Source organism: Oncorhynchus gorbuscha, linkage group LG15 (genome assembly GCF_021184085.1).
Source record: "Oncorhynchus gorbuscha isolate QuinsamMale2020 ecotype Even-year linkage group LG15, OgorEven_v1.0, whole genome shotgun sequence".
Lineage (NCBI taxonomy): Eukaryota > Metazoa > Chordata > Actinopteri > Salmoniformes > Salmonidae > Oncorhynchus > Oncorhynchus gorbuscha.
Genome location: NC_060187.1, coordinates 80,282,010 through 80,296,821, shown reverse-complemented (window position 1 = coordinate 80,296,821; position 14,812 = coordinate 80,282,010). Strand labels below are relative to the sequence as shown.

At 48.9% G+C, this 14,812-nt stretch overlaps 1 protein-coding gene across 8 annotated transcripts; it reads right to left on the bottom strand.

Moving 5' to 3' along the window:
* Positions 1–3,638: 3,638 nt before the first annotated feature.
* Positions 3,639–14,468, bottom strand: khdc4 (KH domain containing 4, pre-mRNA splicing factor). Of its 8 annotated transcripts, none has more exons than XM_046303188.1 (14): positions 14,221–14,431; positions 12,099–12,291; positions 11,759–11,887; positions 11,263–11,342; positions 11,052–11,104; positions 10,763–10,929; positions 7,978–8,189; positions 7,802–7,862; positions 7,585–7,642; positions 7,305–7,500; positions 6,976–7,138; positions 5,802–5,917; positions 5,541–5,632; positions 3,639–4,578 (listed from the first exon to the last, which is right to left on the bottom strand). In XM_046303188.1, the coding sequence occupies exons 1-14, from the start codon at positions 14,247–14,249 to the stop codon at positions 4,325–4,327; spliced, it is 1,803 nt and encodes a 600-aa protein (XP_046159144.1). In that variant the 5' UTR covers positions 14,250–14,431; the 3' UTR covers positions 3,639–4,324. The 8 variants fall into 8 exon arrangements, 4 of the variants coding, with proteins under 4 accessions (XP_046159144.1, XP_046159143.1, XP_046159140.1 ...); XR_006832229.1 differs by having other exon boundaries at positions 4,525–4,578; positions 5,541–5,629; positions 5,802–5,889; ... (1 more) ...; positions 7,290–7,500; positions 14,221–14,425; XR_006832228.1 differs by having other exon boundaries at positions 4,529–4,578; positions 5,802–5,889; positions 6,976–7,119; positions 7,290–7,500; positions 14,221–14,425.
* Between the last annotated feature and the right edge of the window lie 344 nt (positions 14,469–14,812).

Sequence of the window (14,812 nt, the reverse complement as noted above, 5' to 3'; positions counted from 1 at the left end):
AAGAATGAAGTGGATGTGATTTCACTTAAACATTCACTTTAGCATCGTAATTGATCAATTTCTGCTTGAAATGATCAGTTAAACTGACTGTTGATCTGGACTGTTATTTAATTCAGTCTGTAGTTACATACAATAAATATATTACCACTTTAACCCCCAACGCTGTCCCCTTGCCTTCCAGCCAAACTACTGAGCTGAATAACATTCATCTATATCATAGCCTACAGCCAAACTACTGAGCTGAATAACATTCATCTATATCATAGTAAATACAGCCAAACTACTGAGCTGAATAACATTCATCTGTATCATAGTAAATACAGTCAAACGTCAACACAACAGAAGACGTTAAGTCATTTTAATTTAGCGTCATAATGTTTCATGGAATGTCATAACAGATTGGACTTTTTATTACAGCTTTTGTGGTGTTCATCTCACATAGGAAAGAGCAGGAAGTCACTGAGCTGTTTATTAGAATCATCATAGATCCTTTAACCTGATGGGAGACGCATGTAGACCAAGTCCCCCTCCTCCAGTTCAAGAGTCCCAGAATTGGAGAGATACTGTCACCTTCCGTGACTATTGTACTGTCCATTCCACATTACACCCTGGTCATTCCTGAACAAACCAAAGTCCATGTACTCCTCTCACTGGAGCACTGAAGACACCTGCATCAGAGGAATAACAGATCAACACGGTCGGTCTCTCAAAGCCACCAGACACTAGAGCACTGAAGACACCTGCATCAGAGGAATAACAGATCAACACGGTCAGTCTCTCAAAGCCACCAGACACTGGAGCACTGAAGACACCTGCATCAGAGGAATAACAGATCAACACGGTCGGTCTCTCAAAGCCACCAGACACTGGAGCACTGAAGACACCTGCATCAGAGGAATAACAGATCAACACGGTCGGTCTCTCAAAGCCACCAGACACTGGAGCACTGAAGACACCTGCATCAGAGGAATAACAGATCAACACGGTCAGTCTCTCAAAGCCACCAGACACTGGAGCACTGAAGACACCTGCATCAGAGGAATAACAGATCAACACGGTCAGTCTCTCAAAGCCACCAGACACTGGAGCACTGAAGACACCTGCATCAGAGGAATAACAGATCAACACGGTCAGTCTCTCAAAGCCACCAGACACTGGAGCACTGAAGACACCTGCATCAGAGGAATAACAGATCAACACGGTCAGTCTCTCAAAGCCACCAGACACTGGAGCACTGAAGACACCTGCATCAGAGGAATAACAGATCAACACGGTCAGTCTCTCAAAGCCACCAGACACTGGAGCACTGAAGACACCTGCATCAGAGGAATAACAGATCAACACGGTCAGTCTCTCAAAGCCACCAGACACTGGAGCACTGAAGACACCTGCATCAGAGGAATAACAGATCAACACGGTCAGTCTCTCAAAGCCACCAGACACTGGAGCACTGAAGACACCTGCATCAGAGGAATAACAGATCCTCACTATCAGTCTCTCAAAGCCACCAGACACTGGAGCAGCCTGTTAGTGATGTTGGACTCTGTCTGTATCTGGTCTCATTGGACATGTGTGTTTATACATGTAGATTAGTGTGTAAACAAGCAGTCGGCTACCTGTAGCCGCTCTGGGCTGAAATTCCACTAATATAGGAACCATTTTCCTCAGGGAACCTGTTCCTTGTCTGATTTGGACCAAATATATAACATCCTCTTTACATACTGTATTATTTAAATCTCTACATTACCTGCATTCTCTGTCTCTTCTACCTGGCTCTCACTCTGTTCCTGAAATTCTACAATATCACACAAAGAAACTGTTGAATTCAACACACCACTACTCTGCTGATTACAGTAATCACATTAGATACAGCTGTCTTACTTTACCTGTGTTCTGTCTCTCCAATTCCTCCACCTTGTTCTTGTAGAACTGCAGTTCAGTCTTAGTGATACTCAGCTCCACTCTCTGTTCCACCACCATGTTCCTCAGCTCCACTCTCTGTTCCACCACCATGTTCCTCAGCTCCACTCTCCGTTCCACCACCATGTTCCTCAGCTCCACCACGTTCCTCAGCTCCACTCTCTGTTCCACCACCATGTTCCTCAGCTCCACTCTCTGTTCCACCACCATGTTCCTCAGCTCCACTCTCTGTTCCACCACCATGTTCCTCAGCTCCACTCTGTTCCACCACCATGTTCCTCAGCTCCACTCTCTGTTCCACCACCATGTTCCTCAGCTCCACCACCATGTTCCTCAGCTCCACTCTCTGTTCCACCATGTTCCTCAGCTCCTCTCTGTTCCACCATGTTCCTCAGCTCCACTCTCTGTTCCACCACCATGTTTCCTCAGCTTCACTCTCTGTTCCACCACCATGTTCCTCAGCTCCACTCTCTGTTCCACCACCATGTTCCTCAGCTCCACTCTCTGTTCCACCACCATGTTCCTCAGCTCCACTCTCTGTTCCACCACCATGTTCCTCAGCTCCACTCTCTGTTCCACCACCATGTTCCTCAGCTCCACTCTCTGTTCCACCACCATGTTCCTCAGGTCCCCCACCATGTTCCTCAGCTCCACTCTCTGTTCCACCACCATGTTCCTCAGCTCCACTCTCTGTTCCACCACCATGTTCCTCAGCTCCACTCTCTGTTCCACCACCATGTTCCTCAGCTCCACTCTCTGTTCCACCACCATGTTCCTAAGCTCCACTCTCTGTTCCACCACCATGTTCCTCAGCTCCACCACCATGTTCCTCAGCTCCACTCTCTGTTCCACCACCATGTTCCTCAGCTCCACTCTCTGTTCCACCACCATGTTTCTCAGCTTCATTCTCTGTTCCACCACCATGTTCCTCAGCTCCACTCTCTGTTCCACCACCATGTTCCTCAGCTCCACTCTCTGTTCCACCACCATGTTCCTCAGCTCCACTCTCTGTTCCACCACCATGTTCCTCAGCTCCACTCTCTGTTCCACCACCATGTTCCTCAGGTCCCCCACCATGTTCCTCAGCTCCACTCTCTGTTCCACCACCATGTTCCTCAGCTCCACTCTCTGTTCCACCACCATGTTCCTCAGCTCCACTCTCTGTTCCACCACCATGTTTCTCAGCTTCACTCTGTTCCACCACCATGTTCCTCAGCTCCACTCTCTGTTCCACCACCATGTTCCTCAGCACCTTTAGCTCAGTCCAGATATCAGGCTGGGTGGTCGACTATTGAGCATGACTCTCCTTGCTCTTTCATCCATCTCTGTGAGCCTGTTCAGTGATATTCTTCTCTCTGTCCCCTCCACTCTCCCCCTGAGCCCATGTCCCAGACAGACAGTACAGCAACACAAGCCAAGCTACAACACCCGTCAATTTGAAACCATGTCTCTTCAGATTTAATGTAGTCTACTGGGCTCAGTCCCCTTCTTTATACACACTGGTGTTGTTGAACCAATACATTGAAATTTAACAGGTGTCCTCGTAGAATATTTTGAGAACATAACCAAGGAATGTGTGATATAACAGAACAGGTAAAGATGATTTCTTGTTAGTTGATTCAGATTGTGGGTTGTTTAAGACAGATTCAGTCAGTTAAACAACCCATTCTCTCTCTATTGCATGATCTGTCAAACCAGTCTTGAAATAAACTCTCATACACAGAGATAATGCTAATTTATTCCACAAAAACATTAGAATAGTTGAGTCAATTGCATTTGATAAAAAGTCCAACGAGCATGTTTGTATGATCTGTACTCAAGGAAGGAAGAGGGAGATTTGACTAAGATATGGACCAAGAAAGAAAATGGGGATGGGGGAAATAGATTTTTTTAACAAAGAAATAACTTAGAATGCATTGAAATCTCTTCTACCTCAGTGCTTTTCTACACTAGTAAAACCAGGAGTGGACACGTTCCAAATCAACCAAAAACAGGGCACTATTACCCTCCATGTGTGTCTGTTCCTCAGCTGTCTCTCCTATACAGAGTTCAGAGTACACTTGAATCTGTGTGGAAGTCTGGGGCATCTTGCTGCTTGTCACCATGTATCCAGTCCGTCAGTCTCCTGGTTGGCTGGTTGAGTCTGTTCTCTTTGTATCAGCCAGCCGGTCTGTTTAGTCCGTTTTACACACACACTGCTTTACTGCTGAGCGCATGACAAAACTGTTTTAACGAAATCTAAGTCATCACAAAATAAATTCTATCAAGTAGAGGAGTAGGTAGGAGTGATGGTTCAGGGGAAGAGGGGGGGACCGGGGCTCAGTTTGGGGTGTAAAACATCATTATGGGACCCTCCAAAAGGCCCTAGGTGTCAGGGGACGGTATGAGGTTTAATACTCCTGTGTTATGGGGCCATCCAGAAGGGCATGGGCTGCTGTGACTGTGCCTGCTGTGTTTTGGCACGTTGGGGAGGCGGAGGGGGGCAGCGGTACCCCAGAGTCCAGCCCGGGGATGACGTGGGGGTGGAGTGGGTTTCCCCAGCGATGTTACCATGGTTACCTGCCCCCAAGGTTTTGGGGGTGGAGTGGTCCTCCTCTTCGTCCGAGGAGTCACCAGCGTACGCCACGAGCCCCGTCTTCATCCTCTTCACTGAGGGATCTGAGAGAGATGAGAGAGAGGGAAAAACAGTGGGAGAAAGAGGGAGGAATGAGGGAGAAAGGAGAGGGGTGCGGGAGAGAGAGGGGAGACACACAGAGAGAGAGAAAGAACACAACCAAAGACCAGCACAAAGGTTTCAAAAACAACCGTTGGAAGTCAATTGTTTACCAACAGATAGGGAGAGAAAGTTAATAGATTGCATTGTGTTTGGCAGCAGTTGTGAGTTAGGTAGAGGAGGAGGGGTATGGGTCAGCAGTGGCAGTCATTGGTCGGTGGGGAGCGGCAGCGTTAGGGCCGTCCAATCACGATGCAGGACAACGCCACAGGAGAAGAGCCCCACCCCCATCCGGCATCCCACCCAGAGAGACATGGAAGAGAAGAAAAACACAGAGAAAGAACACAAAAAAAGAGAGAGTCTTGTTAGTGAGGGAGTCAAACACGGGCACAGACACTCCTGTCTGATGACGTCATCAGAAAGGGACGGGCAGCGAGGGGACAGCACCAGTTAGAGAGGGGGACTCCCAATCTGAAATCCATCCCTAGACACCTCCTAGCAGTATGGTAATAAATCAGCCTTACTCTTCTACAGGCCAATTGTAATTGTCTACATCTTGCTTAGACCTATAAAATACTCTCAGACCTACACAGTGCCTAGGGCTAGGGGTTGACTTAGGATCAACGACAGAGTTACCTGAGGCAGTGGGGGATCGAAGCTTTGCCCAGTTCAGAATTCTGAACTGACTGACCGACTTTCAAAGCAGAACTTATCGAGGAACACTATGCCTGTCTGATGTAATCTGCTAGAACCTGTTCTGTCTCGTGTTAGAACAGCATGTCTGCATGCAAAATGCTATTTGACTCTGACTACTGACAGCCAAGAGGCCGGGGGGTGGGCAGCGTGCTTTATGGCTGAGGCCATGGATGGGGAGGAGTCAGGGGGTTACATGGGGTGGGGCCCTTACCCAGGGGGCCTTGCAGCAGCCTCCTCTCCTCCATCTTGGGTGTCATGCCTCCGTTCATTGGAATGGGTGGTGGAGGCATCAGCTGCCTACTGCTGGAGAGAAAGAGAGGGAGGCAGGGAAGGAGCGAGAGAGAGGGAAGGAGTCAGTGTTGCACAATATCAATCACAAGCAAACACAAGCCTGCACACACGGTGTGTCCAGCATCTGGGATGAAGGACACTGTTATAAAGGAGAGCGACTCGTGGCCCCCTCATCTCGTACCTGTCCCTCTCCCTCGGCGGCCCGGAGGAACTCGGTGGCGGGGGTCCTGAAGCCTCTGGGCCGGGGCTGCCCACAGGGAAGCCTGCACCTAAATTAGTCATATGAATGGGTCCATGCTATGAGCAGAAAAACACACAGGCGCATTAGCACACATCCTCCCCTAAATCACTATTATTAATAGTAGGCCTACAAGCATGTAGTTATCTAAACTATTGAATGGAACTGAACTGCAAAGTTATTATTCCAAAACATTTTCCTTTTCACTACACCTTATTTAAGCAGCTGAGAATAAAACTATTATTTTAAGTTGATGCATGCTCTGATTGCACATAATCCAAAAATAGGAATGGACTGTATTAAAGTAACACATCGTTAAATCAAGAGGACACATTTAAATTAGGCCTGTGACGACACTTGTATTGCAATATTTTTTCCAGGGCAAAAATTAAAACAGGAAGCAGACCAAACACTTTGGTCCTTTAAAAACCTGCTGTATGTAAAACATAATGTGCTATAGCCTGGAAAATAAATCTAATGACTCTGGGGGACAACATAACGATGGTTGTTTCCAACATTAGGGCCGTTTTCCTAAAAAAGTTCATCCGTTTCATGTTTTGTTTCCTTGCCATGATACTGATATCTTACCTGCAATAATTTCAATATATACTGACGGCCTAGGAACAATATACTGTTCCTAGGCAGTCATTGAAAATAAGAATTTGTTCTTAACTGACTTGCCTAGTAAAATAAAAGGTAAAAAAATAAATAAATTGAAGTACATTTGATGATTATCCAACAATACCTTTCCAGAATCTCCAGAATCTGAAAGTTCTATAAATCCAATAATACATGGACTCAGATAATAACAGCTATGGTTACAATGCTTTTCAATGAACGTCATAAGATCTAAGATCATAACAAGCTGACACTGAACAGACACTTAGACCCATTCAATCTCACTCACTCAACAAGCAAACCGTTTCCACAGAATGCAGACAGGGACTCACAGAATTACAGACAAGAGAATCATAATGAATTGAGTCTAACAGAAAGAGGAACAGATATCAGATACATGGACAGAAGATGAGAAAAGACAGGAAGACAACAGAAGCAGAAGGGACAGACTGGATGAAGGCAGCACATAAGGTGGAAGAATAAAACAATGGGAAATCACCTGGTATCCCAGCAGACCGCTGTCACTCTCGTCTGGCACCTCCTCAGTGAAGCGTCTTTTATGCGGCGGATTGGCTGAGACGACAGGAGGCGGAGCTTTGGGCGGAACCGGAGCAGTGGGTGGGAAAGGTGAAGGTGGGAGAGTCTGGGGACAAAAAAAGCAACTTAAATGTAAATGTAATGCATGTTGAACACATCATATATATATACAGCCTAACAAGAAAATGTTTTTCTAGTTTCATAACTCTGATGTAATAGTCTCAATGTACTGTATTATAGGTCCATACAAGTCTAAATCTGATTGACCAGTCTTACCTGTGGTAAAGTGACAGGTGCAGGGGGAGGGTGTACCGGTTGGGAGGGGGAGACCGGCGGGCAGCCCAGGGGGAATGGGAGGGGGACAGCATAGGGGGAGGAATGGGCTGAGGGGGAGGTACAGGGAGGGGGTAGCTGGGCTGGTACCCCGATGGGGGGTAGTAAGGGGGCTGGGGGGGCATCCCGTTGGCCATGGGGGGCTGCATAAAGCCTGGAGGAGGAGAGGAAGAGGAACACGTCAGTACGTTGACACATTGTAGAGGCTGTAAAAGAGAAAGACAGCCAGAGTCTGTACCGGGAGTAGGCATCATGACACTCATCTGGTTGAGGAAGACAGAATACTCTGCATGAACCTGGAGGGAAGAGAGAACAGTCACAGATCCACATGGCAAACAGAGCCCAGCTACATAATACAATGCACTTCACATGGGACAGCTTGAAACAGGGTTTAAGTGAAAGTAGAGCAGTGTACAGAGAACAGAGTGCCAGTCAGTAAACCATTAGACACTCACAGTCTGCAGAAGGTTGTCACACAGGGTCTTCGCTGCAGCAAGGCCCTCTGGTTTGGGATGACTGGGGAAGAGAGAGGAGTTCATGTGTGCCTGGTGTCTAAGCTCTGTGTCTCTGAGCTAATACAAATCAACATGGACTTTACTCCCCCAGACAATCTATTAATACTGCTACTTACCTGATGTAGATGTACATCGGTTCGAAGGCCTCTCGACCAGAGGCGGGCTCCAGACAGCCTGATCCCTTCCCCCTGAGGAAGACCTTGGCCCCAGTCTCACCCTGGATGTGCTGCAGGTAGGAGCTGCCTGGCCCTTCCACCCTCTCCTTCACTGAGAAGCCCTGGATGGCATGCTCCAGACCCACAAACAACTTTTCCTGCACATAGTGCATCTGAAAGGATATGGATGTGAGTTGACATTCAATGACATTGACAAACACACAAACTCTTTTCTTATTAGCGCCGTCAGCTAATCAGCCGGTTACAGACTCATTTTCAGCCACCTACTTCTTCCACTTCATATTAACTAGGCTACTTTTCATTTAAAGGTTTCAATTCACTAGTCCGCCGAGCCTCCTCTGGATAGAGTGAACGATATGCATCTTCTAGCAATCTATTGATAGGATAGGTGCCCATCAGTCACAAAGCGAGCGATGACAGGGAAACGCAATGTGCTGTCTGTCCCGCCTCCCTGTACAATGTGTGTGCACTGTGGTTGGTTGCAGTCTAATTTCTTTACACAGGGAAGGAGAGAGCATGATGCTAGTGAATTTGCACGCCCCACGCAGTGGACGGACGAGGTAACGCCCCACACGGTAACGCCCCACGTAGCCTGCGTACGCGGTAACGCCCCACGCAGTGGACGGACGAGGTAACGCACCACACTGTAACGCCCCACGCAGTGGACGGACGAGATAACGCACTACACGGTAACGCCCCACGCAGTGGACGGACGAGGTAACGCCCCACACGGTAACGCCCCACGTAGCCTGCGTACGCGGTAACGCCCCACGCAGTGGACGGACGAGGTAACGCCCCACACGGTAACGCCCCACGTAGCCTGCGTACGCGGTAACGCCCCACGCAGTGGACGGACGAGGTAACGCACCACACTGTAACGCCCCACGCAGTGGACGGACGAGATAACGCCCCACACTGTAACGCCCCACGCAGTGGACGGACGAGGTAACGCCCCACACTGTAACGCCCCGCGTAGCCTGCGTACGCGGTAGCGCCCCACGTAGCCTGCGTACGCGGTAGCGCCCCACGTAGCCTGCGTACGCGGTAGCGCCCCACGTAGCCTGCGCCGGTAGCGCCCACGAGCCTGCGTACGCGGCAGCGCCCCACGTAGCCTGCGTACGCGGCAGCGCCCCACGTAGCCTGCGTACGCGGCAGCGCCCCACGTAGAGTGCGTACGCGGCAGCGCCCCACGTAGAGTGCGTACGCGGCAGCGCCCCACGTAGCCTGCGTACGCGGTAGCGCCCCACGTAGCCTGCGTACGGGGTAGCGCCCCACGTAGCCTGCGTACGCGGTAGCGCCCCCACGTAGCCTGCGTACGGGGTAGCGCCCCACGTAGAGTGCGTACGGGGTAGCGCCCCACGTAGAGTGCGTACGGGGTAGCGCCCCACGTAGCCTGCGTACGCGGTAGCGCCCCACGTAGCCTGCGTACGCGGTAGCGCCCCACGTAGCCTGCCCGGTAGCGCCCCACGAGCCTGCGTACGCGGTAGCGCCCCACGTAGCCTGCGTACGCGGTAGCGCCCCACGTAGCCTGCGTACGCGGTAGCGCCCCACGTAGCCTGCGTACGCGGTAGCGCCCCACGTAGCCTGCGTACGCGGTAGCGCCCCACGTAGCCTGCGTACGCGGTAGCGCCCCACGTAGCCTGCGTACGCGCGCCCACGAGCCTGCGTACGCGGTAGCGCCCCATGTAGCCTGCGTACGCGGTAGCGCCCCACGTAGCCTGCGTACGCGGTAGCGCCCCACGTAGCGTGCGTACGCGGTAGCGCCCCACGTAGAGTGCGTACGCGGTAGCGCCCCACGTAGAGTGCGTACGCGGTAGCGCCCCACGTAGAGTGCGTACGCGGTAGCGCCCCACGTAGAGTGCGTACGCGGTAGCACCCACGTGGAGTGCGTACGCGGTAGCGCCCCACATGGAGTGCGTACGCGGTAGCGCCCCACGTAGAGGACACAGTATTTGCCTTTGTGTGTTTCACATAGACAGCCACATGGGGTCGTGGTGCATAGTAGACTATTTACTGTGCTTTGATTGACAACTGAACAGCAAGTGTTGACTAGTTTATAAAAAAGTGTCAAACTGACTAAATAAAGCCATTCATAAACTGGTTTATGGACACTCAGTGTACGCTGTATGATTTATGAATGGCTTTATTTAGTCAGTTTGACACTTTTTTATAAACTAGTCAACACTTGCTGTTCAGCATGTGTCCTCCGATACACAACCCAACCAAGCCGCACTGCTTCTTAACACAGCGCGCATCCAACCCAGAAGCCAGCCACACCAATGTGTCGGAGGAAACACCGTGCACCTGGCGACCTTGGTTAGAGCGCACTGCGCCCGGCCTGCCACAGGATTCGCTAGTGCGAGGTGAGACAAGGACATCCCTACCGGCCAAACCCTCCCTAACCCAGACGTCGCCCCATGGACCTCCCGGTCATGGCCGGCTGCGACAGAGCCTGGGCACGAACACAGAGTCTCTGGTGGCACAGCTAGCACTGTGATGCAGAGCCCTAGATCACTGCACCACCCGGGAGGCCCTGTAAATAAGACTTTCATCTCAAGAGAAGACATGTTAAACGCTCCCTTACTTAGAAAATAGTCCTGATATAAGCCTAGACCATACCCCCAAACAACTAATTCATTCATTTTCAGTAAATTAAAATTGCCCTGGCTGGCTACTTTTTCTATTTGGCTGGCTACTCTATGTACTTGTGGAAAACACTGCTTACCCCAGACTGGAAGTGTGGTCTGTGATGGTGATTGATGGGGGGCAGTGAGGGGGGCAGGGGTTTGTGTTGTTGGTAGACTGGGACTGTGGCTCCGGTTCCGCTGTAGGAGGAGGTGGCCGCCTTCACCACTCCGTTAGTGATGATCTCCTTGATGCGGTTCACAGCTCCTGGAGAGAGATTGGATCGTCACAACATAGAAACTCAGGAAAGAAGGACCCTGGTTATCCTGATGTTCAGAAATGGTGATAATCTTAATCAAATTAGGTGAGGTAAATAGAGATGTACTGACTGTCGACAAGGTCCCTGGTCTGGCCCTGGACGTGGAGATAGAGGGGTCGGTCCCTGACAACAGAGAGAGAAGCAGTCGGTTAGTAGCCTAAGACTTGGTTGTATGATGCAATCAGACAACAGATCCACTTGTCTGTATAGAGAAAAGTAAATACCAGTAACATCCTTGGTAGAGCAGTGTGGTAATAAAGAAGGTGTGAAGCAGGACTCACCCTTGTGGAGCCTTGTACTTCTCCACTGCTGCCATGTATCGCCCCCTGGTGGACACAGCAGCACCGCTCACTTTGCTGATCTTCACACAATAGGAAGAAGAAGCTGGTCATTTACTGTCCTCAAGTGAGACATTTTCAGTCCCATACTGGTTTACATGACACTGATCCAGTCTGTTCGTGTGTGTATCACACAGAGAAAGAGCTGGGTAAACATACTGGTTTACTACATGACACTGATCCAGTCTGTACATGTGTGTATCACACAGAGAAAGAGCTGGGTAAACATACTGGTTTACATGACACTGATTCAGTCTGTACATGTGTATCACACAGAGAAAGAGCTGGGTAAACATACTGGTTTACATGACACTGATCCAGTCTGTACATGTGTGTATCACACAGAGAAAGAGCTGGGTAAACATAGCAGTAAGTTTGACTGTTGACCAGATTGTCAATCAATGGGTCTAAAGATCATAATGATGTCATGGACTCTCACCTCGTCCTGTGTCTGTCCGCGGGTCAGCAGGTTCCGGCAGGGGAGAGGAACGTCGTTGATCTCCACCTCCGCCACCACCAGGTCATCCTTCGCTTTCATAGGAGGCTGGGGCTTCCCTGCACCCACAACCTGGTGATGACAAAGATTCATTTTTATGTACTGTATGCTAACATTTACAACAATATATCTCTCTCCAAAAGAGAGAGACAAAGAGCGAGGGGATTACAGAATTTGGAGGCGAGAGAGGGACAGACAACGAAGACAGAGAGAAGCCAGATTACAAGTGAGAGACTGAAAGCGTTTCTAATGTTTTCAGTGTAAGAGGTTTCCTGACAATTACCTTGTCTGGGGGTCCAGATGGTCCAGAGGGTCCTATCTGGGAGGGCTTGAGCTTGCCCTTGGCTACCAGCATGGCGTTGATCTTAGCTGCCACAGCAGCTGCAGCGTCCAGAGCCCCTGTAGGAGCCGCCTCCGGCTCCCCCATCTGGTCTGAACCAGGACCTGGGCCTGGTTGGTCCCATTTACTACGGCGACTGGGGAACAAAGAGGGGAGCGGGAGGGGGAACAGAGAGAGGGGGAGGGGTAGTGAAAGAGAAAGTCAGGGGAGATAGTGAAGGAGGGAGAAAAAGAGGGCAATGGTAAATGGAAGGGATTGGAGAAGCAGAGGGCAGAAGGAGAATGGAGGGCAGTGCAAAAGCAGCCATCACAAGGCCTCTCCCCACCCATTTCTGTGAAAAGCTGATGGGATGGGTGCTGGAGAAACGTAGACCTTACAACTCTCAGACAGAGCTACGGATGAAAAAATCTATGATATACAAATGATAGTTTTAACCATTTGAGGCTATACAGTGTTTGTTTTACTCCCATGTCGTAAAAAAAAGAAATAAGATTTTGGGTTCTGTTGGTGTATGTAAGTTGAGCAAAATGTTTTAGGTGACCGACCAATTTCACATGTCAGTCTAAGTATTGCGGCGTCACTACAGCCTGGGGTTCCATCCCAGGCGGTGTCACAACCGGCCGTGACCTGGAGTCCAATGGGGCGGCACAAAAATGTCCCAGCGTCGTCTGGGTTAGAGGAGGGTTTGGCCACGGGGGCTTGACTTGGCTCATCGCACTCCAGCGACTCCTTGTGGTGGGCCAGGCACCTGCAGGCTGACTTCAGTCGTCAGTTGAACAGTGTTTACACCAACACATTGGTGTGGCTGGCTTCCGGGTTTAACGAGCAGGTTTTAAGAAGCGCAGTTTGGCAGGTCATGTTTCGGAGGATGCATGACTTGACCTTCGCCTCTCCCAAGTCCGTTGGGGAGTTGCGATGAGACATGATCGTAATATCACGAAATTGGGGGGAAATTTACAACAACAAAAAAATGTACGTTACTTGTAGATTTGTCTTTGAAAGCAAATCTAAGCAGTAGATGCTTCCTGTTCTTAAGTTTTGTTTTTGTGTCTTTTACATTTGGTTTTATACACCAGCTTCAAAAACAGCTGAAAATACAATATTTTTTGTTATGGAAAATATATTTCACAGGGGATTAGATGGTACAATGATTCTCTACATTGTACCTGCTTGTTTTGTCAAACTGAAATTAGGTGAACTAAATTACTACAATCAGGAAATCATTATTTTATTTCTACTTTGCACATTCCACCATTCCGGTGTTTTACTTGCTATATTGTATTTACTTTGCCACCATGGCCTTTTTTTGCCTTTCCTCCCTTATCTCAACTCATTTGCTCACATCGTATAGACTTGTTTATACTGTATTATTGACTGTATGTTTGTTTTACTCCATGTGTAACTCTGTGTCGTTGTATGTGTCGAACTGCTTTGCTTTATCTTGGCCAGATCGTAATTGTAAATGAGAACTTGTTCTCAACTTGCCTACCTGGTTAAATAAATCATTTAAAAAATATATTTTTTAAATGGATGTAGCAACTGCAGGTTGCCCCTTAAATTACCACATCAATTACAGGGTTCAGAGGTCGTAGGCTAACAAGTTAGTTTAGTCTTTGCCATCTAACGTTACAATTAATGTTAACTTTGTGGATTGAATTAATGTTGTTGACTTGCTAACGTTGGCTAGTTAGTTATCCAACAGTTTTGTTCAAGTCGCTGTGCTTAACGTTAGTTAACTAGCAACCATTCGTAGTTAGCTACTGTAACTTAGCAAAACAACAGTTAGCGAGCTAACTAATCGATAGCTAGGTAACCAACTCACATCGATTTTCAAAAAAATAAACGTATCACCCAACGGCGCTTTTAGCTAGCTATATAACCAACAATTTTCTAAACTGGGCAGCGACAGCTAGCTAGCTACACCGTTGGCTACTAAGCATACCCCGTAGTTAGCTACAAGCACTCCGCCATTACACATTAACTAGCTAGCTTTGTGCTGCTCGGTCAGTGTTGGGCAAGTCTGTGGTCAAATGCACCGTGATAACGCAACGTTCTCTCAACTCACCCGCCGTTTTGCGTTCCACTAAATGACATCAATCTTCTATTTGGTTGAATTTCTCTTTGCGTAAAAACACCACTAACGTTAATACCGACTCCGCCAGACTTACAATATAGCTTGTCCAGACAGTGGAGTACTGCAAGAGCTTTCACTCTATGCGATATCGTTCCCACTTCCTGTTTTGGGGGGAAAGGACCGGTGCTGTGTTGAATTTTGCTTCCCTCACACAGATTATTTTCTTCAATCATGTGCGACGCTAGGGGACGCAGTGAGCGGGACGCAGCGTCTCACCAGATGATACAGTCATGTGGCTGCCTGCTATCATCGTTTTCCTGCCACCCCAGGAGAGTGTTGCGGATATGAACCAGATGAATGTCGGTTCAGGTTTCCCAAATGAAATCCCACAGCACACAACTTGGTCTACGTGAAAATGTAGGACCAGACATCTTACAAGCAGGATGCTGAGGTGATGATGCCAGAGCCAGGTAAATGGTTGTTAGCCAGGTAAATCAAATCAAATCAAATTTATTTATATAGCCCTTCGTACATCAGATATCTCAAAGTGCTGTACAGAAACCCAGCCTAAAACCCCAAACAG

What these genes read in the sequence shown, in the direction of transcription:
- khdc4 (XM_046303188.1), bottom strand. Translation starts at nt 14,249, where the DNA reads ATGTCATTTAGTGGAACGCAAAACGGCGG. An exon ending in AAGTACAAGGCTCCACAAGG is followed by an intron (nt 11,105 to 11,262) that starts GTGAGTCCTGCT and finishes CTCTGTTGTCAG; the next exon opens with GGACCGACCCCTCTATCTCC. An exon ending in GCTGCTGCAAGGCCCCCTGG is followed by an intron (nt 4,579 to 5,540) that starts GTAAGGGCCCCA and finishes CATCTCTCTCAG; the next exon opens with ATCCCTCAGTGAAGAGGATG.